The 27,935-nt window shown below is 32.7% G+C and overlaps 1 protein-coding gene across 18 annotated transcripts in view; it reads right to left on the bottom strand.

Moving 5' to 3' along the window:
* Positions 1-27,935, bottom strand: part of LOC129798856 (probable nuclear hormone receptor HR3) — a 194,883-nt gene that overhangs the window by 54,117 nt on the left and 112,831 nt on the right. For 9 of the 18 annotated variants that reach the window (XR_008751473.1, XM_055842287.1, XM_055842288.1 and 6 more), the window contains one exon: positions 465-692. Coding sequence is in view for 15 of the 18 variants with exons in the window: in XM_055842287.1 (XP_055698262.1) it covers positions 465-692 (228 nt within the window). In the remaining 3 variants the exon portion in view is untranslated. Of the gene's footprint in view, positions 1-464; positions 693-19,677; positions 20,701-27,935 lie in introns of those variants that run through there. The other 9 variants (XR_008751471.1, XM_055842276.1, XR_008751472.1 and 6 more) reach the window with 5 other exon arrangements.

Raw genomic sequence — 27,935 nt, forward strand, 5'->3', positions numbered from 1 at the left:
CCCATACAGACATCATAATACAAAAATTGCGCCTCTTCTCTCTCTTAGAACTTTACGCAGAACTTTGTGAGAGGAAGTGAGATGGATCGATTTTGTGTACTCCCCGTTTTGTGAGATGTGGGACTCCACGTGTCCGAATCGCTTTTATTTCTCATTCCTTCCCATTTCTGTGTTCCATTCCAGTCATTCACCTCAATTTTTCGTAACTCACAACCAAAAAAAAAAAAAACAGAACTTCTTCTCGCAAACTTCCCGACTTTGCGCGCGCTTTTTTTTTCTTCGACCCGGCGTCTTATCACAAAACGCCTAGGTAACATAGCAAGAATAAAAATTGGAAAGAAAACTCATCGTGATCCCATATGGGTGGAGGCTTGGGAAAGTGAATGACTTTCGCAATTGATCTCGCATATGCTCTGTTATCTCTCGGACATGGGGAATTTAGATTAAAGTAAAAGTAAACTTACCATCACGACTCATTCCCAATTTGAGGCACTTTTGCAGTCGACAATACTGACATCGATTCCTATTGACACGATCCACTACACATTGCTTATTCCGTGGACACTGATAATTCACCACAGAACTTTGCGATCGTCTGAAGAAGCCCTTGCAGCCCTCGCATGTGATCACACCATAATGCACGCCCGATGATTTGTCTCCGCACACTTTGCATGGGATTATCTCAATTTGAGCTGCAAAGATAAACAGAAAGCACAAGTTAAAAGTGAACTTTCTTAGGGTTCAACACAAATTTAAAAATAAATTTACAAAATGTTCGTCAAAAGACGAGAACTTGGCATAGCTGATATCCAATGAAACTCATTAATCGTTGAATGAGAAATTGATTAATCTTATCATTTCTCTTGGATCATTTTCCGAAAAATTTTAACTCATAATTTCTAATATTTTTATAATAATTTTTATATCTTCTCAATGATTAGAAAATTCTATTTAAGGGTTTTTTGTCCACATTCTACGAGGTTTTTAAGCTTTGATTTTCAATTAAAGCTTTCAGAACTGGTTAAGAATTTGTTAATTCTTTTGTGAATTACCAAAATTTATAGTATATTTCCGAGAAGATTTACGCATTCTTTCTTAAATAAATGAAAAATATATTAGAAATCTTAGAAATCAAGAAAAAAATATGCTACTAATTCCTAGTCAATTAGTAAAGGTTAAAGAAAAATCAGAGCTTAAAAACCCTAAAGCTTGAAAACCCCTAAAGCAAGATTTTATTATCAATGAATTTTTAAAATAAAAAAAAATAAATAAAATTTATAGATTTCTGAGAAAAAAAATAAAGTGGCCGAAATTTCAAGCTAGCCAAAATTTCTTACAGTTCCACAAAATTTTTTATTGACAATCGTTTTACATAATCACATTTTGGATCAAAATTAAAAAGAAAAAGGAAACTTTATACGTCACTTTATTGATGGTTTAAAACGAAAAAAATCATTCTATTTGTGCGAAATCTTAAGAACTGGAAATTTAATAATTTGAAATGTTAAATAATAAGCAAATTAAAATTTTAAGTCTTCTAATAATTTTCAGTATTTCAGAACACGTTTAGTAAGGTATTCTTTTTAGAATAAACTTAATTAAAAGAATTTCATAAACAAAAGGTAAAACAAAATATATATTTGTAAAAGAAAAACATAGCTTAGCTTATTATATTTTATTTGGCATTGTATAATATTATATAAATGAACAGTAAACAGTTAAAATTGAGCAGTAACAAAAAAAATTGAAACAGTGATATTATCGTCCAAATTTTGGCAAAGAGAAAATAAAAGACTTTTCATTCTATCCGAAACAATTTTAAATGTTAAATATATAAATTAGACCTATTTTTGTAAAGATTTAAGTTTTTTACCAACCATAATTAGATATTTTCCTGATGATTTTTAATTTTTTACTGCCCATTTCGATTTTTTTACTGCTCGTTTGTTATTTGCCATTTTATTCTTGGTAGAAGATTTTTGTTTTTTTTTATTCTCTTTAGATAGACAGATAGATTTATTGTCATCAATGTTTTTGGAAATTGCGCTATATTCATTACATTGCAAATATTTTTCTGTGGCCACCGCTGTCTTACCGTTGGTTACCAACCTACTCCATGTGTGAAAACGGTGGAAAACTCTTTTTCAGGTTGTATATGCCATATATCCACAGGATGCTCATTTTTATTTAAAAATTTATTGAAGTAAAAGAGTAATTTAGCATTTCTACAAGTTTACAGAATATATAAAGTTCGACAATTCGTTCTAGTACTAAAATAATTGAGATTGTTAATTTCACTTAATGTTGAACCCATTTTTGGTGGTATTATTCCGGTATGAAAACTATATCTAGAATTCTAGAATCGTGTTCTCAAATATCTAGAAAATTTCAGATATTTAAAATTGTATACGTAACTAAATATTTTGGGAATGAATAAATAAACTTTCGCAAGTTCCTTTTATTAAGATTTTTACATTAAGTATTTGGAAGTATTTGTAAGTCAGGGGGAGGTGGGATAACTTTGCGCTTTGGGCGTACAGTGATATATTTTTTTTTACCTATTTCTAAAGAAATCCGGGCTATAATGTAATGTAATTGAGCTCTACAAAACTTTTATGGAACTAAATAAAATAATTGTAAGGATCAGTATCCTTTAAGAATATGTGAAAAAATCATATATCAAGTACATCTTTATCGCCCCACACTGCACAAAACAGCTCCATCTCTCCATAATCAACTATTATTTAGAATAATAAGTAGGGGAGACTGGGGCAAAAAGTCACAAATCGAAAAATTCAAAATTCAATATATTTCAAGGTAAAAAAGATAGCGGCTCAATTTTTTTTCTATAGATAGCCTTCATTGACCTTCTTCAATGTCGTAAGTTTCTTAGAATTCGAACAAGGAATTTAGAAAATAAAAAATATCGAAACTTTTAGCCCTATTTTTGAAATATTTTCCTTGCAGAAGATAACAATTATTACCTACTTATTTTCCAAAATTTGGATTCTTTGAATACAAATCCGCTATCTCTTTTAGAATTGTACAAAAGTTCTTTTCTCCACAAATCCTTTTATTAAAAATGGCCACTTGGGGTAAAAAGTAACAAAAGGTATAGAGCAAAAAGTAACAAAAAACGAAACAATTTGTGATGTCTCACGGCGAAAAGAAATGTCATTATCATGTCTCGTCGCTTGTTGTTTGGATTGGTCAACCGATTTGCAGTCTTTTGTGTAAGTTTTTTTTTAATAGCTTGAAAAGCACTTTTCTCGTTTTTTCACCTTCTCGCAGAGAAAACGGTGTTTTAAAAAGGTGTAGATGAATAAATTTTCTATGAAAATATGTCCTCTATGTATTTTTTTTTCAAATTTACGGAAGTCTGGTACTATTTGCCCCAGGATTTTTGAGAATAGTCACAAAGTTACCTTTTAGAAATTGGCTCGATAAACGTATTTCCTTACAAAATAGAGGAAAATTACTTTCACAAAGTTGTAGAACGGTAAATTTCCTATAAAACTGCGCTAATTAGAAATTTTTGAAGCGCTCGAGTAGCTTGTAAAATAATAAAATATCCGTTTTGTGACTTTTTGCCCCAGTCTCCCCTAATCCTATGCTTCACATATTAAAAAAATGGGTCAATTCTGCTTCAGAATTCAAAAATTTTAAAATTCTTCAATTAGTGTATCATTATTATCACATAGAATACTAAATTCTATGTGATAATAATGATAATAACAATCCGGCAAGAGCCATAACCAAGCCTAATAAAAATATAATTAAATATTCTGATCATTTTTCATTGAAATCACTGCTGCTTTATTATTACTCTTATATCTTGTTATTCAGTTTAATTAATTTGAATACTATTAATATGTTCATATCCCATTCGTACTGAATAATTCCGCAAATGAAGCACCAAAAAATAATATGAGGTGGTAGTATTCCAATAATTTTAACTATATTGCAAAGAATAATTGAATTTTGCAAAAATGCATTTAATTTTCGCATTATGCAAACAAAATAAAATCATGCCAAATTTTTATAAAATGATGCAGACAAGAGAGAATGGCTCTGAGAGTGAGTTCAAAGACTTGGATCAGTTTCAACAAGTCTCTAAGCTTTAATAAGATCAGAAACATAATACGACGAAAATCCACCATGCAAAGTGAATTATCACACGCGTGACAGACGATGGAAATGTAAAATAGCTAAAGATAATATAGTTGGAAATATAATCTAAAAAAAATACTAAAATAAAATTTCAAACTAAAATTAAATGTATATTATTAAGGTTTACTGTGTCACAAAATACTTCAAGTATTGAATATATTATTTAATTATTTATTCAGTTGTTCGATCACGTGAATGAGAAGGTAATATTTTTTTATTGGGCAATGTCCTATTATTGTGTCAAAGCTCATAATATTCTGTAGCATTATTCATTGGAATCCCCTACGAAATATAACTCCAAAGTGTTTCTTTTGCAGCACAAAGAAAGTTCAAAAATGCGGAAGTTGACCTAAAGGAAAAAAGTGAGAAAGAAAAAAAAAGGCAGAGAATAATCAAATTTAGCTCCTTCTGAGACACGGTATAAATAATGTAAATTTGACTTGGAATTCTTACGTTAAAGTATTTATGCCTGGGTGAAGTATATAAGAGGAACACCAGAATTCTTCTCAACACCGGGAGTCATTCACCTGACCTCACCAGTGGACCAAACACATAAACTTTTTGAGCAATAAAAGCTCCACATGTGAGTAAATTCACCTCAATGAACACTAAATAGGAGCCAGGCCTCTAAGTTTTTGTCTAAAATAAAGAAATTTATTATATACAGGGCTCAAGAAAGTGATAAGAGAACAAAGAGTAGGTGATTTTATCGATAAAACCGACAAGTTGAAAGAGGAAGTTTAGGTTGTAAAGTTTGTTGAGTGAAACATTGACAAATGCTTTAGGGTCAAATGTCCCCATATTGGCCGGGTGGATAAAATTATTAATTTCACATAAATTGTTTAAATTGGTCTTATATGTGAAATTTTTAAACTCAAACTCAATTCAATAATTTCGTTGTTATATTGAATGTTTTAAGTTATATAAAATTAATTTCTAATGAGTTTTAACCAAATAGGGTAAGATGGGGTAATTTGGAATCATGTCTGATTTGGAACTGTGAGGCGTAACAGTTTTAGATGACAATAGGGAAAAACAACGTAGAACTACACTTGAATGTAAAGTCTTGTACTTCTTCGTGGTTTTTTTTCTTTGACCATGTGGAACAGTGAGAAAATCTCAAAATTCCAAAATAGATATGATTCCAAATTACCACATATTACCCTATTACTCCAAAATAATTCTAGTCACATAATATTGATTTTTTTATAGTTTGACTATATTTCACCAATGGAAAACTTCATAAAAATTAATCAGAATGTTAATGAAACTATGAAAAATAACTGGCTTGGAATGTTTAATAAAATATGCAATCAGTCATATCAGCAACAAAATAAGGCGTTATACGAATTACCTCAATTACATATTTGCTAAGTAATTGATTGTTCAATCACTACTTAAAATTAAGGAATTGCATTAAATTAAGCACTTATTAAGTCCTTAATAAGTACTTAATGTTTTAATTAGGATTTAGTGTCTAAATGGGGCTTAATGCGATACATAGCCTAATCCTCTCAATTTCTGTGTTCACCTCCAAGCGGGCTAGATGCCTGATAGGCCCCGGTACACTCAGGTGAATGATAGAAAATTGAGTAACCAATCTCAGTGGAAAGTCAAAACCCTAAGGCTAAAGAATAAGGGATCTGCTCCCTTATCTGGGCGTGGATCTGGGCGTGGTGCTAACAACCCCTACCTGCAAAGTAAGATTGTTATGAAAACACCAAAGGAGCCTAGGATAGGACGGACTTTCCGGCAGCGACTTATCCAACGAATGTTAGCTGAATGTTAGCTACTACACACTGAGAAAAATCCGAAAAAGTTAAAATAACATTCCGAAAATATTTATTTTACCCTGCAATATTGATCCGAAATCGGTGTAAATATTATGCTTTTAAGGTGTATTAGGGGTTAAAGTTACCCTTTTCCATGTTAATTTTACCTTTAAAAAGGTGTAAAATTATCATTAAAAAAATGTTGATATATTTTAACACCTAAAAAGTGTTAAAGTTATGAGAAAAAAAAGTTAATCGCACCCCTGTTTTTTTCTCAGTGCACTGATAAAAAAGGGAGTGCGATTAACTTTTTTTCCTCATATCTTTAACACTTTTTATGTGTAAAAATATATCAACATTTTTTAATAATAATTTTACACCTTTTTATGGGTAAATTTAACATGAAAAAGGGTAGCTTTAATCCCTAGTACACCTAAAAAGCATAATATTTACACCGATTTCGGTTCAATACTACAGGGTAAAATAAACATTTCCGGAATATTATTTTAACTTTTTTGGATTTCTCTCACTCAGTGTAAGAAGCAAAAAAAGTGAGCCTAAAGGAAGTAGGATGAGGGAGGGCTCAAAAAAGCGATCGAAAGAAGTGGTGAACAATGTCCTTAAAAAGCTGGGGATACTGAGGTGCTGGAGGGAGCTGGCTGAGAGTCGCTAGGACTGGAGGAGGTTAGTACAAGAAGCCCGGTCCCTTAAAGGGACATTGCAATTGCAGCAGTTGAGTACAGCTAATAATGTGTTAGGCCTTGGCCTCGGTGTTCTCTGTTCAATTTTGTGTTATACAACGTAGCGAATGTGTTAAAAGCTGTAAAGATATGATTTTATTTCATCACTTTATGTGTCAGGACTTAGTGCAAATAAGTCTCATGAGCTAAGACCTTGGTAGGGGGGGGAGGTGGGGTGTTAGGGAAAAGGAAAAATAAAAAAAGAACATTGCAGCCACCTAAGTAAGTAAGTTAGTCAAGATTTATCCATAATTCACGTAAAACTGATCCAAAAAGAGAAGAACTATAGAAATTCGTACTAACTAAGGAAAGCTTAATATTTTTTGGAAAGACTGAACTCAAAAAATCAAACTCCACCCTAAAAAAATAATCCACGCCTTCTATACGAGTTAAGTCCATTAGATTAAAAACACCTTTCAATTTTTAGAACTGAATTAGAATCGAATTTGGCAAACTTAGAGCACACCAGACCAGGCACATCCCAACTATAAGTTTAATTCAAAGTTGGATCAAAAATGCCCACTCCCGGCATAATTAAGCCACGCCCCTTTACAGACTTTAAGATGGCTTTAAACAAAATAATATTTTTAGATGAATAACGAAAGAGCTATTTACACTACTAGAAATCCTTGTAACAATAAGGCAGTTTAGGAGGGAGTGAACATACTTGTTAAGCAAACAATAATTCCTAAAAGGGGCGTGGCTTAAAATCGTATCCTTATGGGGTTTACTAAAGATGGCCAATATTACCTTTCTAGAAAATATACGTTTTGGAAAAAAAGCTATGCTCTTCTATAGTTCGACAGAGTTATAGGGAACTAAATGTGCTTCTTGAAAGAACAGATAAAAAGGGAGCATTTTTTCCCTAGTTAACTTTAAATAAGCCCTCCAATTCCCGCTAATGATGCATAAATTTCAACCACAGACAACACCTTGATTTATTGTGATATATTGCCACAATAAATTAGAGCTTACATATTTGCGCATAAAAACCACAATTTAAAATAAAATGTATTAATAATAATTTTTCTCATTCACCACAAAAATTGTGAATTAAATCATATTTTTTCGACATTACATGGTGCACAAAAAATTGTATGGTTCATTGGGCAATTTCTGTTAGCACATTGGTGTATGATGGAATTTCCACCCCAAAACATCCCAAACTCTCCGCAATGAAAATTTCCTGGTGCAGATAACAGCGGAAAAAAGCTCTCGTTGAGCTTCAAATAAATCAAAGAGGACAGAGTGCGGATATTCGCCTATTGTGCGGCTGCCTGGTGCTGGAAAGTTCTATTTTTCACCCCCAAGTCCATTGTGGCGGAAAATGAGGCACAAAGCCAGAGAGAGAGTGAGATTGATATCAAAAATTTAATAGCAACGCAAATTTCTGTTGCAATAGGTCAGGTATGAAGCGCGATTGTCTGCGGTTGTGTGCGAACTTTTCTGTATGCTCTGGACACTTGAGTTGGGGATTTGTGGTCGACAAAAAAAAAACACAGCAGAGACTCAAGTATTATCCATCCAATTGAAAATTATTTGTTTAAAATATAAACTGAAAATAGAGTGAGGAAGGAGTTTAATCCATAATCCCTCAGCACTTCAATCAATCATGTCGAAAATCACCGTCAAAATTCGAAAAGGGTTGAACCATTCCGTACAGACAAAAAAAAAGCTCAATAATCAGCCACTCAATCAATTTAAACCCATCGGTGGGCCTATAGTAATTTGTTAATTTTTTCATGAATGTCGTACGCCTACATTCAATTATACCTTTTCTACGAAATAAATCATTTTGAACCATAATATGGATTTTTTTTAATTTTTCATACATTTCGCTGCTCCGGCAAAAAATGCAAATCAATTTTTCTACCTCCATCCTGCCTAATTTTTTTTTCAGCTGAATTTTCTCTTATTCACAAATGAAAAGTACACGAAATATGTATATATTTTTTTGGCATTATTCCAATTATTCTTTACTGTAAAAATTGGTAAAAATGCCCCAGAAAATCTCAAACATTAGGAATTCATTGGAAATGAGGGGAATCATAAAAAAAAGGTTTTATTATTAAAATACATTATTTTTTGGAGCCTTACAGAATGATTTCCCCAACGAAAATTTTTTTAGGAGGTTTTGAATAAGAATTGTTTAAAAATGAGGTATTTATTTATTAGAAATTTATTGTTCTAAAAGAACATTCTTAAACGATATCGTATTATAGTCAAGTGTGCTAATCCGGACGCTTCGCTATCTGGATAGTTAAAATAATCCACGTTAATTGGATCCACTTAAAATAATATTTTTATTTTTATTTCCGTAATATAGTCACTACAGTAACATAATATACCTATTCTAGTTCGAAAAAATACAAAAATAATATTTTTATCCATTAAATAAGTGAGTGTAATCGTCTTATTTCAATCTTGTGTTAGCTGGGTTCTTCACTAAAAATTTTCTAGCAGTGATATTTTCGCTAATGACAGCTTGTTGAATGAAAACATTTATTGTTTCTTTCCTTGTGAAAAAGTATTTTAAATCCAAAGGTTTAATTAAAAGTGAATTAGCGAAAAGGCGACCCAGTTAGGGCATGCTGACTTATTTTAGTATTATCATTACTTTATAAATTTTCTTTAATATTTTTGATATTTTTTTTAATATTATGTTCCTGAATGAAACAGTGAATAATTCTATGGAGTTAGAAGAAGTAAAAAATAATTTCATCAGTCCAAAAACAAGTGTTTAAGTAGCACTCTTCGGAAAACGATCCAGTTACCCCAACTTACTATAAGCAGGGGCAATCAGGTCTGTTATGCTCTAGGCACACTTACGACTTAAACCGAGATGCGTTTTAACGTAATTATAATAAAAATAATGATTTGACTAAATTCCCATCAGTTTCACACTAACTAAGCCATTTCTCAGCTTAAGCCGAGAGACGGATTAGTCGAATTAGTCAGAAACTAATGGAAATGTAATATTATCATTATTTTGATTACAATTCCGTTAATCCGTTGGCGTTTAGGCATTAGGGGAAACTGGGGCACCACCAAACACGGGGTACCACCAAATACTAATTTTTATTTCTAAACTATTTGGACTATCTCGACCATTCCTTCAGTGGACAAACATCCCTATAGTGCCTATAAATTCCTATAGGTCTTATCCTCTGAAGTAGAATATCCGATTAAAAAATCGCAGTGTTTAGTGGTACCCCGTGTTTGGTGGTGCCCCAGTTTCCCCTACTCCCGGTGTACTATATGTAGCTGCAGATCAGCCGATGATTAAGACTCGTCGGCGCCGATTATCCGAATAATTAGTGCCGATCTGCTGATCTACCACTAGAGACATTTCTGGTCACTTTCAATCAGGGTATGAATGAATATGGTCAGTGAGTGAACTGTGAGTGGCTGATCGGCTGATCGACACCGATCAGTCTCCATGATCGACTGATATTGCCGAATAGTCGAAATGATCGGCTGATCGGCGCCAATCAGTCCCTATGATCGACTAATTGGATGTTCAGCAACCATAATTAATCATGAGCGGCTAATCTGTTTACCCCTTTCCAAGAGCAGATTCGAACCAGATTCGAACTTGCACAATAGAGCAAGCGCTCTATCACTTATCTCGGATCACTGTCTTGGAATAATGTATACATTGACTCTAAGTCCAATCTTCAAATGAAATCTATAAATATTATTATTATTTTATTAAGATTAAAGCCAAACTAATTTCATGTATATTTGAATTTATCTGGAAAACGGACTAATTTGATACAACTTGCCTTAACCCTTTAACGACGAGACACTTTTTCGGACTGAAAATCAACAATAAAAATTAAACTGAGAAACATAATCAATGACAAGTCTTACATCTAATCTTGGGAAGTCTAACAGGGTCTGATTCGGTGTATTTTGTGCTTCTATGGACGACAGGGACACAAATAGCCCAAAAATTTCAGTATTTTTTTCTGACAATACCAATGAATAAATATTTTTCGCTTTAATGAAAAATATTACGTATGAGTATTGTAGTTTTTATTGTCAAAATGGTTTTGCTTGAAAAAATTGGAAGAATTGGAAAAATTAAATATTTACTACATAGGAAATAGCTACACTGAGAAAAAAAGAAGGTGAGATTAACTTTTAACACTCGTAACTTTAACACTTTTTAGGTGTAAAAATATATCAACATTTTTTAATGTTAATTTTACACCTTTTAAGGGTAAAATCAATATGAAAGAAGGGTAACTTAAACCCATAATATACCTAAAAAGGGTAATATTTACACCGTTTTCGGATCAATACTGCAGGGCAAAATTAACATTTCCGGAATGTTATTTTAACTTTTTCGGATTTCTCTCAGTCAGTGTAGAGACTTGCAAAAAATATTCTAGATTCCTTTAATCTTCTACTTTATAAATATGTACAAAAATTAGAAAAAAATAACTTTAGGTAGTCAGGAAAAAATATTTTCTTAATGGGACATCGGTGTTCCAATCGTACTCAAAGGGTTAAGAAGGGTAGCCATCAAGGGATGCAGAATGTACTCAAATATAGTGACCTGGGTTTCTTGTAGACACCGTAGATGATGGTGACTTTGCACTCTGGGGATAACTTTGCACTCCTCTTCTTCGTAAGCTTTTCTTTAAGTGCCCTTAAGGACTTTAGAATATCCTAGAACTAAAAAATACTAAAAGCAGGAGTTCAAAGCCTAAATCAAAATTTAATTGCCAGGAAAGCTATGCAAGCCATTGTGAGGAGGCGTCGACCTCGAGGTAGACCTAGGACAAGGTGGCTGAATCAAATTCAGAACCTTGCCTTGGAACGCTTTGGGATCGAACCCGAACATATTCCTGAAGTGGCGGAGGATCGATAAGCATGGGCTGCTAATTTGAATGTCAAAGGCCTGCAAGCCCAATAGGGTTAAGTGATTGAAAATTATGATGATCTCATAAGTTCCTTTAAAAAATATTTAAAGAACTTATTGCATTTTTTAAGACAAATTCTGGAATTACTTATCCATTAGAAAAAATCAATAACGATCATTGTAATATCTAAAGGCGTCCCCAGATGTAAAGCTATAGAGCTGTAAATTGTATCTAAATTTGATTTCATCTGATAGGATTTTTAAAATTGGCCCATTAATTAGTAATGAATATCAATAGAAGTATTATTAATACAACGAATAGTGAAAGTTAATTAGGGATGTAAATTGATGGATGAGTTAGGAAATGAGTTATAAAAGAGATTAGTAGCTACACTAATTTAAATATCTTTCAGCGACTGTTTTATTATTCTATCTCTCTCTCTTTTATACAGCAATCAATCCTATGATAGAAAATAGAAATGGCTCAATTTTCACATGAAAAAATGTTTATAATTTTATGGAAAGAATGTAGAATTTACATTAAAGCAAACAAGACAACAGGTGATGGAAACGACGATTTTATAAGGTTTCAAAAATAAAATTAATTTCTTCACCAAGCTTGTGAATTAATACTGTTTAAAATTTCGCTAGCTAAAATTCTCACAGTGAATAAATTATATCCAACTGATTATTATTTAATTTACTTTTTGAATATTTAATAATTTTATTAAACACTGTGCTAAAATTAACATTAAAATGAGTAAGATTAAAATTGCATTTAGCGTTTTGCATTTCATTAATTAGAATAACTATGTTTACAGCATTTATTAGGCAATCTTTATATATATCGTGGAATAAATAATTTATTTTTTAGACAACCTTTTATTCTTTAATTGATGAATATTCGGTAATTCTTTACTTTTAAGTTTAGTAATATTGTTTTAAAATAAATGGATAAGGAAAAAAACACTACAGGACGAAACGAAGAAATAACGAAAATAAAAACTGACTAGCAAAAACTAAATTTTAACTAGGCCCCAAAAGCGGAATTATATCTTTTTTTTGATATCTTAATGTTTATGCAATACATTGCACAATTTGTTTAGGAACTTAAATGAAGAACACTGTTAAATTGTATCCTCAATTGAAAATGTTTCCTTCTCATGTAAGTGCCACAACATTAAAATCCAGAAGCACAGACGTTTTAGAGCAATTACTTTTAATGACATCCTTTCACGAAGCAATTCTAAATACTCTTTCTCCCTAAAAAAAAACACTTCACTAAAAAATGCGTAACGACAAAAACCTACACGTGAAATTGTTACAAACTCCAATTAAGATTCCATTCTTCAGGAAAATTCTCCATTAAAAAAATAGAAATGAAGAATGAGTCTGAGGAAAAAAATGCCTTGGGAAATTTCTCAATAACTCAAAAAAATCTAAATTTGCATTTTAATTGACTTTTCATGCTGTACAGTGCACAAAAAGACCTGAGAGAGCACCCAGAAATCATGGAAAAATGTGTAATTTCGCAAAAAAAAGTCTGAGAGACTGATGTCATCGCAAAATGAAGAAATGCAATAAGAATATTGCATTTGTTCATTTTTATTTTATGTTTCACACCGAAAAAAGGCAACACAAAACATGTGAACAAAACACAGCAATTTCGATGCCAGTGAACTTGAACGTCCTCCACCCCCTTTTGGCTCACAGGTTGCCCCACCCAGATTGGCCACCCCCTCACCCACCCAAACACAGGTTCTCAGCAATGATTGTTTCTTTTCTCGCACATACACCAAAGTCTCAATGAAAATCGACAGAAAATCACGTCTTGAATTGCTTCTTTTGCCACACATGCCTCATCATAGCTCATTTTGGCTCACTTCACACCACCAACGAGCATTCCTCATAAAATTGCATCGAAAACTGGCTAAAAAAGTCACTAGAATCCCAAAAAAGTTTTTGAATAAGGGGGAAATATCTGGTACAATTATTTTTAATTAAAGAACTTTGAACTCGATAATAGACAGAAAAAAAACAATTCATAAAATTGTTCATAAATGTTTGTGAATTCCTATTGGGGACTTACAAAATGCTATAGAAATCGTAGGGGAGACCGGGGTAGAATTAGTCACTAAATGAAATTTTTCTTTGCGTATAATTGTACAAAAAATGTTTGTATGAGGCTGATAAATATTTCAATGAATAGTAAGGGAAGTATATATTTAGAATAAAGAGTAGTTTGCTCAGTATTCCTTTGCAGGCAAACCATAAGATACCACTATCTAATACTATACGTAGCTAATTATGCCCCGGTCTCCCCTATAACCCACTAAAAAGGTCGTAAAATTTTGCACTTTTTCACAAAAATTGTTCGTAACATGATCACTTTACGTGCATTTTTTATGTTTTTACAAACTCTTGTTCGTAAAGAATCGTAAGCACACACAAAACGGTCGTAAATTTAGTCATTTTTTGATAAAATTTTGCCAGACAAAAATATACGAATAAATGTTTGTAAAGGACAAAAATTGTTCGTCAGCTGATCATCATACTAACAAGGTTTGTGAAAAAGTATAAACTTTTACACACTTTTTAGTGAGTTATACGATATAAGAACATATTGAAAGTAAGGAAGACTGAGGCAGTATTTGTCAAAATGGATATTTTATTTTTTCACGAGCTATCAGAGAATCTAATTGACTTTTATTAAGCATATTCTTATAGACAATTTACCGCTCTACAACTTTACCAACGTTATTTTGCTCTAACTCGAAAGGAAATGTGATTTCCGAGCAATTTTTTAAAAGATGATTTTGTGGGCATTCTCAAAACTGCTGGGGCAAATTTTTCCAGGTATGAGGTATTTTTTGCTATTTTCTTTTGCTTTGCTACGAGTTCTCGTGAATGAATGAAATATCCAATTTTATTCCTTTATAACTTTATCCAGAACATTTTTTATTATCGAAATGAGAAATGTGCTTTTCAAGTTATTTTCCAAATGCTGTTTTTGGCAAGAAAATTCTCTTCGCCGGCTTAGAAATGGCAAGAGGGCGAATTGGGTGAGTTGGACCGAGCAAAGATTGCAGAGTAAATGTCACATAACAAAACAGGGGAATAAGGTGGCGGAGAGTGTTTTGTGTTTATGGAACTCCAGAAAAAATTAGGCCTTAAAAACTAATTTGTGATGTTGGAGATTCTTCCAAAAATCCTTTAATCTCTTCCTGTTAGAATTGTTTTGCCTCATAAATCATCTGCAGTCTCCTTAGAACCAGTGACTGGTTGTTCCCGTTGTTCCTATTCGCCGTGTGGAACATCGGCATTCTTCGTTTTTTTACAATATTTGCCCCATGCCTTCTGACAAATTTTACCCCGAGTGTTCTTTTTTAATAAAACTACTTCTGGAGAAAAATCAGTTTGGAAAATTCACAAACGGAAAATAGATTCGTGTTCAGCAGATCCGAATTATTCACCAAGCACACACTAATTCAAAAATTTTGGAAAGTAAGTCGATGAAAATTGATATCTCTTGAAGGGCAAATATTTTAAACACAGGGCTCAAAATTTCAATATATTTTATCTTCTATATTCCATGCTCGAATTCCTTAAAAACTTTGACGTTTATTGAGGTTCACGAAGGCAATCTATGATAAAAATTTGAAGTCTCGGTCTCTTTTCTTTTGGAAGATATTAAATTTTAAAATTTTCGATTTGACAAATTTTGCCCCAGTCTCCCCTATGTCCAATACGAATTCACAAACATTTACGAACAATTTTATAAAACCTTTTTTTTCTCTGTAGAGGAACCAGATCTAAACCTGATAAACGCAGTTTTGAGACATAATAGTCTTACGGCGTTATCACACTTGCACATTAAAATTTTAATGTGATTCACATTAATTGTCGCTTGCGAGCGTCCAAATGTGTTATTTGTGTCTTTGAGTCACTTAATATTTGGGGTTTCTCTATTTATTGATAAAGAAGTGGACTTGGCCTGCAAAAAAGGTTTAAATTTACCTAAAGCATAAATATTTTTCACATTAAAAAATTAAAGAGAAAATCGCATTAATTTTTCGCATTAATGCTATAAATCAATTTATGTCAAATTTTGCGGGCCAAGTCTACCTTTTTATCAACAAATAGACCAAATTTTGAATATAAAATGATTCAAACACACAAATTACACATTTGGACTCTCACCAGCGACAATTAATGTGAATCATATTAAAATTTTAATGTGCAAGTGTGATAACACAGTTATGGAATGTTAATGCTAAGTCTTGTTTAATTAAAGCATTGAAGCTTTTTGAATGCCATTGGAATATCTTTAATATCAGAAAATTTCTAGTGACTTAGAGAGAAATCGGAACAAGAACCTTTGCATCACAGAACCTGGACTATAGCACTTAAACCCACTGATTGATCATTAAAAAAATATCAACACTGAGAAATGTAATATTTTAGTAAATATTTTTCAGATTAATTATTTTGCTAGATAGTTCAAGAGACAAGTCATAAGAAGAGTTACTAAATTAATTTAAATATTTTGAATTATTTCATAATTTATTATTTTTGAAAAATCTCAAAAAAGTCAGTTTATAAAATCTAAAAGTCGGAAATAGTGTAAAATCCTAAATTTGATAATAATAAAATTATGCAAAATGTCATTTACATTTCTGATTCTTTTACAGATTGGACTATAAAATAATCTTCTTAAAATGAAATTCTTGTTATTCAAAATTTAAATGACAAAATATGCCAGATATCTCCCCCTTGTTCCTTATAAGACATATTTTCACACTTCATTTCTACAGTCATCCCCATGGTAAATAAATCAAAAATCTAAAAAAAATGAGAAAAGTCTTTTTGTGTTCATCAATGAATGGAGAAAAGCCCCAGCAGAATTCCACCCATGCTTGTACTGTACGAAAAAAAGTGAGTATGTGAGAACACAAATCGATTTTAGAGCGTCAACAGAGTGAGAACGAAAACTACATCGTGTCAATGAACTCTCCTCCCGATTGAGTCATTAGATTCATTTTTTTTTGGGTGGTAAAAATATTAGTATAAAAAAATCGTTGGGGCCACGAAGTGAACGCGCGCGTATTTTCCTCCCCGATCGCGAAAGAATTTCAAGAATGCCGCATCCCAAACTACAGATGTGTGCGTTCTTATGATAACAGCAACTCATTCATCATCAATTTTAAAAACAAGTAGCTATTTTGGAGAAAAAAAAATCCAATATAAATTCATTTAGCGTGCTGGAAAAAATTCAATTAAATTCTTGAGCCACTCTATAAGTGGCTCAATTTCAGTCGCTCATCAAATAAGATTTATAATTTCTCAATTTCAAGATTTCAGTTAGGGCAGATTGCATTGTGATATCGACTGTGACTCAGGCAGATGGAGAAGCGAATAAAGACAATACGCAGAATATAATCAAAGCAAAAAAAGAAAATAAAAGCGTTGACCCACTTTTGAATTTTAGAAATATAATCATTATCTGACAAAGTGTTTTAAAATAATTTATCACAAGGAAGCCTTATCACCTGAAGATTAGGAAGTCTGCAATATGATGCTGAATTTTGTGAGAATTATCGTTTAGGCCTACTTTTATTGTGGAACATACTCCAAGTCAAACAATGTTGTGCTGTTTATTGTTAACTCGAAAAACAAAATCTTCTTCTAATATCCGGAAAATACGCACTTATTTATAGATTTAATTTTGTACTATGCGAACATTTTTACACCTTTATCTATTGGGGCTAAATTATTCAAGCTTTTAATCCATGATTAAATTTTTGATTATTTTTAATTACAAACAGAAATTATTTTTGTCAAATGGAACTGATTGCATTACAGAACTATTTTCTGTTTTACAATCTAAAGTTGTCTACAATATTATCATGTTCGAAACATTGCTGACAACGTTCAATTGATTCAAGCTTGTGATCAAGAGATTAAGTATTCCAGAATTCAAAAATATTCAAGATAGAAATTAGTGTGAATAGTATCTAATCTAGAGATAAATTGAGTAATTTGGACATAGACCTAAAATGGAAACTTTAGATTTTCTCACTGCCTCAGTCTCCAACTTAAACAAATTTAGAGTCCAAGAATTTCGAAAACTCCAGGAATTTAGAAATTCGAAAAGGAAATGCTTCAGCCATCACGCGAACGAAAAGAGAAGCAAAAATGTAGAAAGACAAAAGGCAGATAATAGAATAGAAAAAAGAAGTAAATTTGGCTTTCCAAACCGATCTTCGAATGTCTTTTCTGTTGGGGAATCTCCTTCTGTAAGCGGTCGGAATACGACTTTTGATTTATTGAAAATTGTCAGCAATAATTCGACAATACAACAAGTCGAACACGCAAGGTTTCTAACTAGTCATTCGGAAACAAATTCAAAGCTACACACCGGTTCAGACCCATCAATTAACCCGAATTACCTGTTCGAATTCGAATTTAAATCCAGTTAATGAAGATCTACAAGTGGTAGGTTATTTCGGGATATAGAAAAATTCTATATTTTCGAAAATACTATTTCTTGTTCGAAAGTTTCTTATCAATTGGACATGGACATTGCAATCCATTAAAAGTACAAAACTTCGGATTCAAGAGACATTAAGAATATGAATGAGAAGCAATACTAGGGTCATTTGCCTAAAGCGAGACAGTTTGGAAAGTTGGACAAAGCAGTGTGGAATGTGAGACACCTCCCTAAAAACTTGATAATAAATCAATTAAATATTTCAATTTTCGATAAGAAGACTATTAAATCTAATTTTATGATTATTTTAGAAGTTAAAAATGCAAAAATCTTTTAAAAAATGTATTGCATGCGTGATATTCATAACCTTGACACGGTAGTTGTCATTTTCTCTGTTTCTTATGGAAGTTGCTAGGAAAATATCAAAATGTTTTATTTGATTTTTCTGCATAATTCCGTAGTGAAAATGGAAGGACATACATCCATTTAAAAGGTGAATAAAAAATATTTGTGAAATATTACATTAAAAAAGGATAGAAAAGTGATTTAATTTCGCGTTGCTTTCTAAACAAGTTTTATGAAATCTTGGACAAGTTGATGGAATCAACAAGTTTGTGCAGTGGAATCATGTTATCAAGAACGACAAAGATCCTCAAGTATCCGGAGAAATAGTTGCTACAGTAGTTATTAGCTGATAAGGAGAAAATCTCCTGGAGAAAAGCTGCCAAAATTTCCAGATTCCTAGGACCACTTTTTCTGACAGAATGGATAGTAAATATCGCAAAAACTCCTGGAGAAAGACAAATAGGAGCCTCTACAGAACTCTCAAAGCAAGTGGAAAAGGATTTGGGCGGATGGGGAATTGAAATGTGCTAAAAATTGCATCCGCTTTAAAACTATAACTGCTGGACAGCGCGAGGCGTCTGTGAAATTTACAGAACCTCTTTTTGGTTGGACGTCCAGGAAGTTCTTGGTAATTAGCGTTCCTCAACTGTTACCCGGACATAAAGGAGGGATTAGCATAACCATCAAATGTGCAAGTATACACAGAAAATCCTCAACATTTGATTTTCTACATATTTTGTATGATATTTTGTCATTAATATCACTATGTTCAACTTTCCAAAAGTTTTTGTCCCGCTTTCCAAAATTTTCTCCATCTTTTAAAAATGTGTTGTTTTTTAATTTCCGTAAATTTTCCGATTATTCGGTGGCAATATTTAATAACAACTGTTAAGATTCTGTTAAAATATTTGTCAAATATTTGTATCCCATGATACAAAAAAATGGTAAAAAAATAATTATTTATTCAGTTTAAAAATGCATTTGAATTTGATTTTTTTCTTAACTGTCTCGCTTTCCACCATTCACCCTACAAGTTTTTTTTTTATTAAAATTAATAAGAAGTAATATTTCGATGACAAATACGAAAATTACACACGCATCAGAATTTTGAGGTATATTCGAAAGGAATTTCGAAAAAAATGTAACGTCGAATGCTCACTTTTGAATACAGCAGAAATTCTAGCTTGAATAAAATTTGAAACTCAACAAACGAAAACTTGTAAGATACATTTCTTTGAGAGTGTTCTGTTTGTAAAAAAGTTTGCCTGAAAAAGAAAAACGATTTTCTACCTCTGATTGAGTTGGGAACTTTCTTCTCAGGCTCTGGTCCTGTAGCCCCATTGACATTTCCGGCCGTTTGAACAGCCATGGCAGTTGCATGCATATTGGAGCAGTTTTGAATAAGTGGAGGCGGCGTAGTGCTGTCCGCCGTCTCCTGATGTCCCGAAAAAGTCGACGAGGCCGCCGCCGCATGTTGACACGGCGACGTCGACGTCGATATGGCACTTAGTGAAGAAGAGGCAGCAGCACTGCGGGCATTTCGGGTGATGGTGGTATCAAGTGGCAGCCGAAGTGCCGGCACTTCTTTGAGTGGCGGCTGCGGCGGATGAAGTGGCCTCATGGGCCGACAGGAGGCTGAGGGTGTGGCATAGGAGGTTCTATGGTGTATTGGAAATTGCTGATGACGCTGAATGTTGGTCTGATGCGTTGGACCACGCATCTGGGTGAGGTCATCGAGAAAGAGTCGCGGATCAAGTCCCATCGACGTCTCCTTGCCCATTTCGGCTGGCATAGCCTGATGGGTCGGTGCTTGATGCCCCATGTCCATTTTCCCGCACACCCCTCCCGTAACCACATTATTGTTGTTTGTCGCAGAATTTCCACGTACTGCACCATATTTTCCATACCAATTCTGACTGAGAAAATCGCTAAAGTCGTTTTCCATCTTCTCCAGCGTCTCTTAGGTAGGATACAGTGGTCGTATACACTGAATACTCATCATCGTTGACGTTGATTTTTCTTCAACACAACCACCACCTGTCACTCACGATTTTTTTTTTACCACAAACTTTTCTTCAAGGTTTTAGATTCTTTTTCTCTCTTTCCGGGGATTTATTCTTCACAAACCTCCTAGGATGTCTATCACTGAAATTTGGCAATCAACACGAGAATTTTCACGTAATCACGTGAGACATTCTCCCTTTGGGACTTTCTTCAAACACTATCCCTGAAATCCTTTATCTCTCTCCCCATGGATTTTTGTTTTTCTTTCTAGTGGATTGCGCCCAAAAAGTGCCAAGACAACTTACATTGGAAAACTTTGACCTAAATTTTGTTGTTATACTTAAGATTAAAAATAAGAAAATTTTGGTATTTTGATATTTTGATATTCAAGGCATGAATAGCTAATATTTTAATATCAAAACGTGATTTCTTGCTTTTTCATATTCTTCCTAATACTTTTAGTGGTTTTGATGAATTTGATATTTGAAAATAATCTGATATATTCATCTTGACGCTGATTTGAAAACTAAGATATAAATTATGAAAGAATATCAAGCCTCTAATTAGAAAGTCTTTAAGTATTTAATAAATTAATTAGTCAAAACTTATTGCTTAAAATGTTAACAAGAAAATTTAGTGAAATAGTTTAGATTTGCGAATTTCTTGCAAAGGCCTATAAGGGACTCATTTCAGAAAATCCAGGGGGGTGACATTAGCTCTGAAAAATGCGTCCGGTTTTAGTGTAAATCTTTCCCTGTTTTCGTACACATTTCACGATATATCTCCAAAACTACGTAGGTTGCCGTTTTGGGGTTTTTGGTTGTCTATTCTATATTAAATTGGCTTTCATTTTGTATTTATATTTTTTGCTAATTCATTCTACAATGACAGAAAACAGCTAATAAACTCAACAGTTTTTTCGGCACGCTAGAAACACATGGAAAACATAGGAAATGTCATGCCCCTGAGGAAACCTATGCCAATCTGACCAGGAAACCATCAGAAAACATGGGCAACCCATATATTTTTCTAGAGAACTCTAGAGGATCTCACGGGAAAGTCGGAAAACCAATAAATCAAAACATTTTATCAGGAAATTCAAGAAGTGTATAATATTTTCAGGGAACACCGGACAAGTCATAAATTTTTCCGGGAATCCGGAAAATTCAGATACTTTATCTATACATTCTTTGGGAAAATTGGGAATTCGAGTCACTTTAATTGTTTTAATGACCTCTAAATATTCTTTATGACAGAGATTTTTATGTAAAAGAAGTTCTATTGATCTGAAACAGATACTACATTTCGACAGATAAATTATAAAATCAATTGCCGAGACTTTGAAAAATATCTCGTATCAATTTTAATTCCATCTCCCAATGTAATCGGAAGGATTAAAGTCTCACTTTTACACGAAAGACTTCTGTAGATCGCGCTTTTGCCACATAATATTAAATAAATAAAGCTTCAAGCTTAAGAGAATAATAAAAAAACACATTTTAGAACAAGAATTCAGGATTTTAATACCAGGCCCTATCTTTAGTATTGTCAAAAATTCATTAAAATGCATCAGAGTAACAAAATTTCTCTATCAACCTTTATTTTTTCGATTTCTAATGTTTTCTAAATGAAATTTAATTCTATATATAGAATATTTTAGTCCCATTGTGCATTCAAATTGAGTTTGCAATAAAAGCTCTTGGCAATCAGAGAGCGCGACGTGACTAAAATGTTTTATATGATAAAATTTTTAATTGCATAATAAAATTTTGTGTTATAAAAAAATTCTTTTAACAAGCCAAAATCGACGGTTAAACGATCTGTAAAATTTCATCCTATATAAAATTTAGTGTTACAACTAAACATTTTTGGTTCGAAATCCAAAATTTCTGAAATAGCGTTAAGGAAAATATATTATTCAATTTTAAAAGTGTATTATGACAAATAAAATAAAAAATTGCAAGTTTAAAATATGATAAACTAAAAACGTTACAATTTTTTTTAACATTTGATGTTGTTATTATTCGAAAATGATAGATCGTTCAGGGAATCTGTTCGGACAGAATTCTTTAAGTCAACTGCGTGGATGAGCGCCCTTATTGCCGGAGGTTTCTCCAGAACCTTCACCGTTGATTCTAATGTACTAAATAGACCTACGGCTTAAGCCGAGAAACGGCTTAACGTTATTATAATCAAGATAATAATTAGACTGCATTCCCATCAGTTTCCCTCTGAGCCGTCTCTCGGCCTCAGTCGTAAGTTTTATGCCCTAGACACACTTACAACTTAAGCCGAGAGACGACTTTGTGGAAAATTATGGAAATGACGTCTAACCATTATTTCGAATATAATTACGCTAGGCCGTCTCTAGGCTAAACCTCAGGTCTGGCAAGGCCCTTACACTGGTAAAAATAAAAGGATCAAATTGATCCTTTTGCAAAGGATGGATCGAATTAACATGTCCTATTATGAAAAATGTGCATTCATCGTGTGAAATTTGATCCGTCCTTAGGAAAAGGATCAAATTTGGATCAATTTGATCCTTTTATTTTTAAGAGTGAAGTCTTGGGCATAACAAACTACTCTATACCGAGATCCAACATGAACTAACTTTTATTGCTTTACGTTTCTACGATACCCCTCCCGTAGAGGAACTCTCAGGATAAGGATAACACTAGGAATGCTCTTAGGAGAAATCGTCCTTGTTCTGAGAGATCTCTATAAATCAATTCAAATATCAGAGGGGACTTCAAATGTTGAAAAGCAGCTATTGCGAATAAAAAAAAAACAAATTCTAAATAAAATGTGCAAAGTGCCGGTCCTAGGGATTTAGAAAAATAAGGAATTTTGAAAAAAAATGCTAGGGGAGGATAGGGCACTTAACATTTAATCGATATCCCCAATCGCCAAAAATTATGAACTATATTGAAAGGAAATGAGTCCTAGGAATAAGAACTTATCATACCTATAATATGGGTCCCGGTCAAAATCCCGAAATCCAAAATTCCGAAAGCCAAAATCCCGAACACCAAAATCCCGAAAGTCGAAATCCCGAGTGCGCCAAAATTTCGAAAGGCAAAAACCCGAATTTTTTAAAGTGCCATAGCTACTCCCACGATTGACCCTGCGCTTACTAGAGGCAAAGGTAGAATTTTTGTATCTTAGGAAGTTATTCTACACATTATTATTATTATTATTTATTATTATTTATTTCAATCAATACCAATAGGGTCCGCCCCTCTTACATGGTTTGAAAAAGAAAAAAAGTCAGAAAATAATAACAGAGAAGAAAGAAAGAAAAAGAGAAACTTATTTAGCCTGATCCAGTCTGGTAGAATCTAGCGATGCCGATCAAGGATGATCTGGCATGCAAAGGAAGCATTATGTGCATTATCCTCCATATAATTTCATCCCTTTCAGGATTTTGAACATTCGAGATTTTGGCGTTCAGGATTGTGGCTTTCGGAATTTTGGCGTTCGGTATTTTCGCTTTCGGGATTTTGGCGTTCGGGATTTTAGCTGCCACCGGTATACTAGAAGATTCTCTTGAATCCTAAATTCTAAATTTTCACTGACCAATTACTCAAGTCAAAATGTAATTTTATAAATAGACCATTTGAAAATGTTTACTAAGAAAGTAAATTATTATACTAACCAAATAGATAAACGGTTTATCGTATATGCATTTATCAAATAAAGTAGTTCACGCTTGCTCTAAGAGACATAATTTAAAAAAATAAATTCTTGAATCTAATACCATTATATATTCAGTTTTAAAATTTAGGAATACCTAAAGAAATTTAGAAATCAAGAAGCTAATGCGTTCCGAAAATTCGATATAGGTAATGATCTAATTCTTCGCATAATTTAGATTTTTAATTCTAAACATATTGTTTGTTATTGTAATTCTTAGTCCTATGCCTTTAAGTCCACCACATTAGGTCTTCGAAATTCCTCAACAATTTGCCCAGAGTTCAATGAAGACACCTTGAGTCATCATGTTTGGGAAAATTGCGCAAAAGGCAATCAACTCTGAACCACCCAAAGTATTGGGTACTCTTTTCAATTTATCGTGTGTCTTAGGTCAAGATACGGAAAAGGCCTTATTCGGTGAATTTCTTTTTCGTTCAGCAACCACCCAGAAAAGTGCACAAGTGGCGAAAATTACGATAAAACGACAGAAAAAATAATACCTCAAATTGCAATTTTCAATGTGGGTATGGAGCCAAATCGCACCGCTTTGACATGCAATTTGTCTTTAAACTATTTATGCATTTTTTTTCTTCAAAAATTTTGCAGGAAAAGTAGGAAAAAATCCACGAAATTAGTTATGAAAAATATCGTTAATTTAAGCATAAATGCAGTGTAAAAAATATATATCTTCGCACGATCAATCAGTTCTTTTCTCATAAGACAGTTCAATTCTATAAATAGCCCAATTGGGTTGTTTGGAAATATTCTTCTACCCTTTTGCGGAAGATGATCAAATTCGAATGCGAAAAAAAACGGAGAAAAACAAACAAGAGAGCAAAAACAGAAGTAAGAATTAAATAAAAACTGGGGGGTTTAGTCACCTCGGCTGTGGGAGCTTTCAACGCGTGACGCACTGCGGCCAGAGAGCTTTCTGGAAGAATCTCACGCCGAATTACTCAATATTTTACAATATATACAAAGTCAATGAAATTGTGCTGAAAGGCAAATGATCTGAGTAAGAAAATTCTTAGGCTGGGTTCTATTTTTTTTCCTGGCCAAACACCAAAGAGAAGGAACAATTGAGAGTGTGGCGGAAAAAAAATTGAGTGTGAGTGTTTATAGAGTACGACGTGAGTACTCTCGATGTTATTGAACCGCGGCGCGCGACGTCACCATGAGGCGCGCGATGATTTGCCGGCTTTTTCTCTCACACTCACACCCCGCGGCATCATCATCATTTTCATATGTACAAAATGGAGTGAATGACATTTTGTATATTTTTCATCACCATACTCTTCCCATTTCCACATAACATTTCACATTAAACAATGCTAGACCCAGAGGTGTAATCCTCACGAGAGCCTCAACCAAATATCTACAATGAGATAAAAATTCGCTATACTGCCGGTTGATATTGTTTGAAATTTGAATCATTGGCAGTTGATCTCACAGTGGCCGTCAAAACAATTGCAACAGCTAGAAAAGGTCACACGGTTACTAATAAGAAAAATCTGTAAGCAGAATTTGAAGTATCTTGGCAAATGTGTTTAAGAATGCCTCCAGCATACCTTTTAGTTCAGGAAAATTTCACGAAATCAAAATTCACATTACTTTTATCCTCAAACACTTGGTACTTATTCATTTCACTCTTTTGCATTTTTTTTTCTTTTTTTTTTATTTGATAACGAATTTGATTTAGTTCACTCCAATTTTGAGAGAAGTTAATTTTGATTTCATGAAATTTTCCTGATCTAAAAGCTGTGGAAGGACGCCATATTATTTAAATAGCCAAATTGAACTGTTGAAATTTAATTTAGTCACTATAAAAATACGTTTTTGTCAGTAATACCTCAAGATGTTTTTTAGATAAGGAAAATATCATGAAAACATCATTTAAGTTATCATTTAAGTCCCTCAAAATTCAGTTGAACTAAATTGGGTTTCTTGTGATGTTGAAAATGAGAAGAGCAAGAAATAGTCAGATAGACATAAACAAAACGTTTAAGGAAGAAGTAGATGCAAATTTTGATTTTATTAAATTTTCCTGATCTAAAAGGTGTACAAGAAGGCAATATAAATTAAAAATTAACAGTTGAAATTTAAATTTAAATTAGATATTCATGGCTCCGGCACACCTTTTAGATCAGGAAAATTTCATGAAATCAAAATTCACATCCCTTTCTCTCTCAAATGTTTTGCGTATGTCTATCTCATTCTTTCGAACTTCTAATTCGATTGAGCTAAATTTCATTTGTTGTGATGTTTAAAAGAAGAAGAAGAGTGCGAAAGAATGGAATAGACTAATGCAATAGATTTGAGAAAGAAAGGGATGCGAATTTCGATTTTATGAAATTTTCCCGATCTAAAAAGTGTGCCGGAGCCATAATGGCAATGGCATACCTTTTAAATCAGGATAATTTCTTGAAATCAAAATTCACACCCCTTTCTCTCTCAAACGTTTTGCGTATGTCTATCTCATTCTATCGAACTTCAAATTCTATTGAGCTAAATTTCATTTGTTATGATGTTTAAAAGAAGACGAAGAAGAGTGCGAAAGAATGGTATAGACTGGTGCTATAGATTTGATAAAGAAAGGGATGCGAATTTCGACTTTATGAAACTTTTGCGATCTAAAAGGTGTGCCGGAGCCATAATGGCAATGGCACACCTTTTAGATCAGGATAATTTCTTGAAATCAAAATTCATATCCCTTTCTTTTTCACACGTTTTGCATATGTATATCTAATTCTTTCACGTTTTAAATTCGATTGAATTAAATTGAATTTGTTGTGATGTTTAAAGTAAGAAGAAGAGTGCTAAAGAGCGAGATAGACATATGCAAAACGTTTGAGAAAGAAAGGGATGTGAATTTCGACTACATGACATTTTCTTGGTCTAAAAGTTGTTCCGGAACCATAATGACTCTGGCACACTTTTTAGATCAGGAAAATTTCAAGAAACGAAAATTCACATAATTTTCTTTTTCAGTGCAATTTGAATTGCATACATCTATCCTACTCTTTCGCACTCTTCTTCTCCGTTTAAACATCACACTAAATTCAATTGAGTTCAATCTAATTTAAGGTGAGATGGAATGGGATGGACATATTCAAAATGTTCGAGAAATAAAAGAATGTGAATTTTGATTTTATGAAATTTTCCTGATCTAAAAGGTGTGTTAGAGCTATAAAAAATTGACTCTTATCAATAATGTCTCCCGCATACTTTATAGAGCAGAAAAATTTGAATTTGGTCAGTGAAAATTTAAATGTTATCCGCAAAAATTAATTTTGGTCAACAAATTCTTAAGTTTTGGTCAGATACAGTAACTATAAATAAAAATAAATAGAAATAAAGATCTATTTGTTGTTTGACCGACTAAAAATTGTCGTAAATTGGCGAATTTATTGTGGCGAAAAACAAATTAGCAGTGGAAAATTAAATTTGCCCACTAAAAATCAATATTGGTCAGCATGATACTAAATTTTAATTAGTAAAGAGATACAATATCTTTGCAAGTTTCAGTTAAAATGAAAATCAGTTTATTTTCCCATAGTCAAAATTTACGAATGATTACACTGCTTTTTAAAGTTCTAAATTGACAGCTCAAATTTGACTTTATGCTGATCAAATTTATTTTTTTTTACATAAAAAAAAAATTGAAACATATCTTACTGATCAAAGTTGATTTCATTACTGATAAAAATTGTTTTTTTTTTTAAATAATCATCTTTATTAAAGAAAAATAACAAGTAAATAACCAAGTAATAGACAATTCGAAAAAAAATAATTTTTCAATAAATAATAGGAAATTATCAATACAATATTCTGTTTTGACTAGTAAAATATTC

This window comes from Phlebotomus papatasi, chromosome 1, assembly GCF_024763615.1.
Source record: "Phlebotomus papatasi isolate M1 chromosome 1, Ppap_2.1, whole genome shotgun sequence".
NCBI lineage: Eukaryota > Metazoa > Arthropoda > Insecta > Diptera > Psychodidae > Phlebotomus > Phlebotomus papatasi.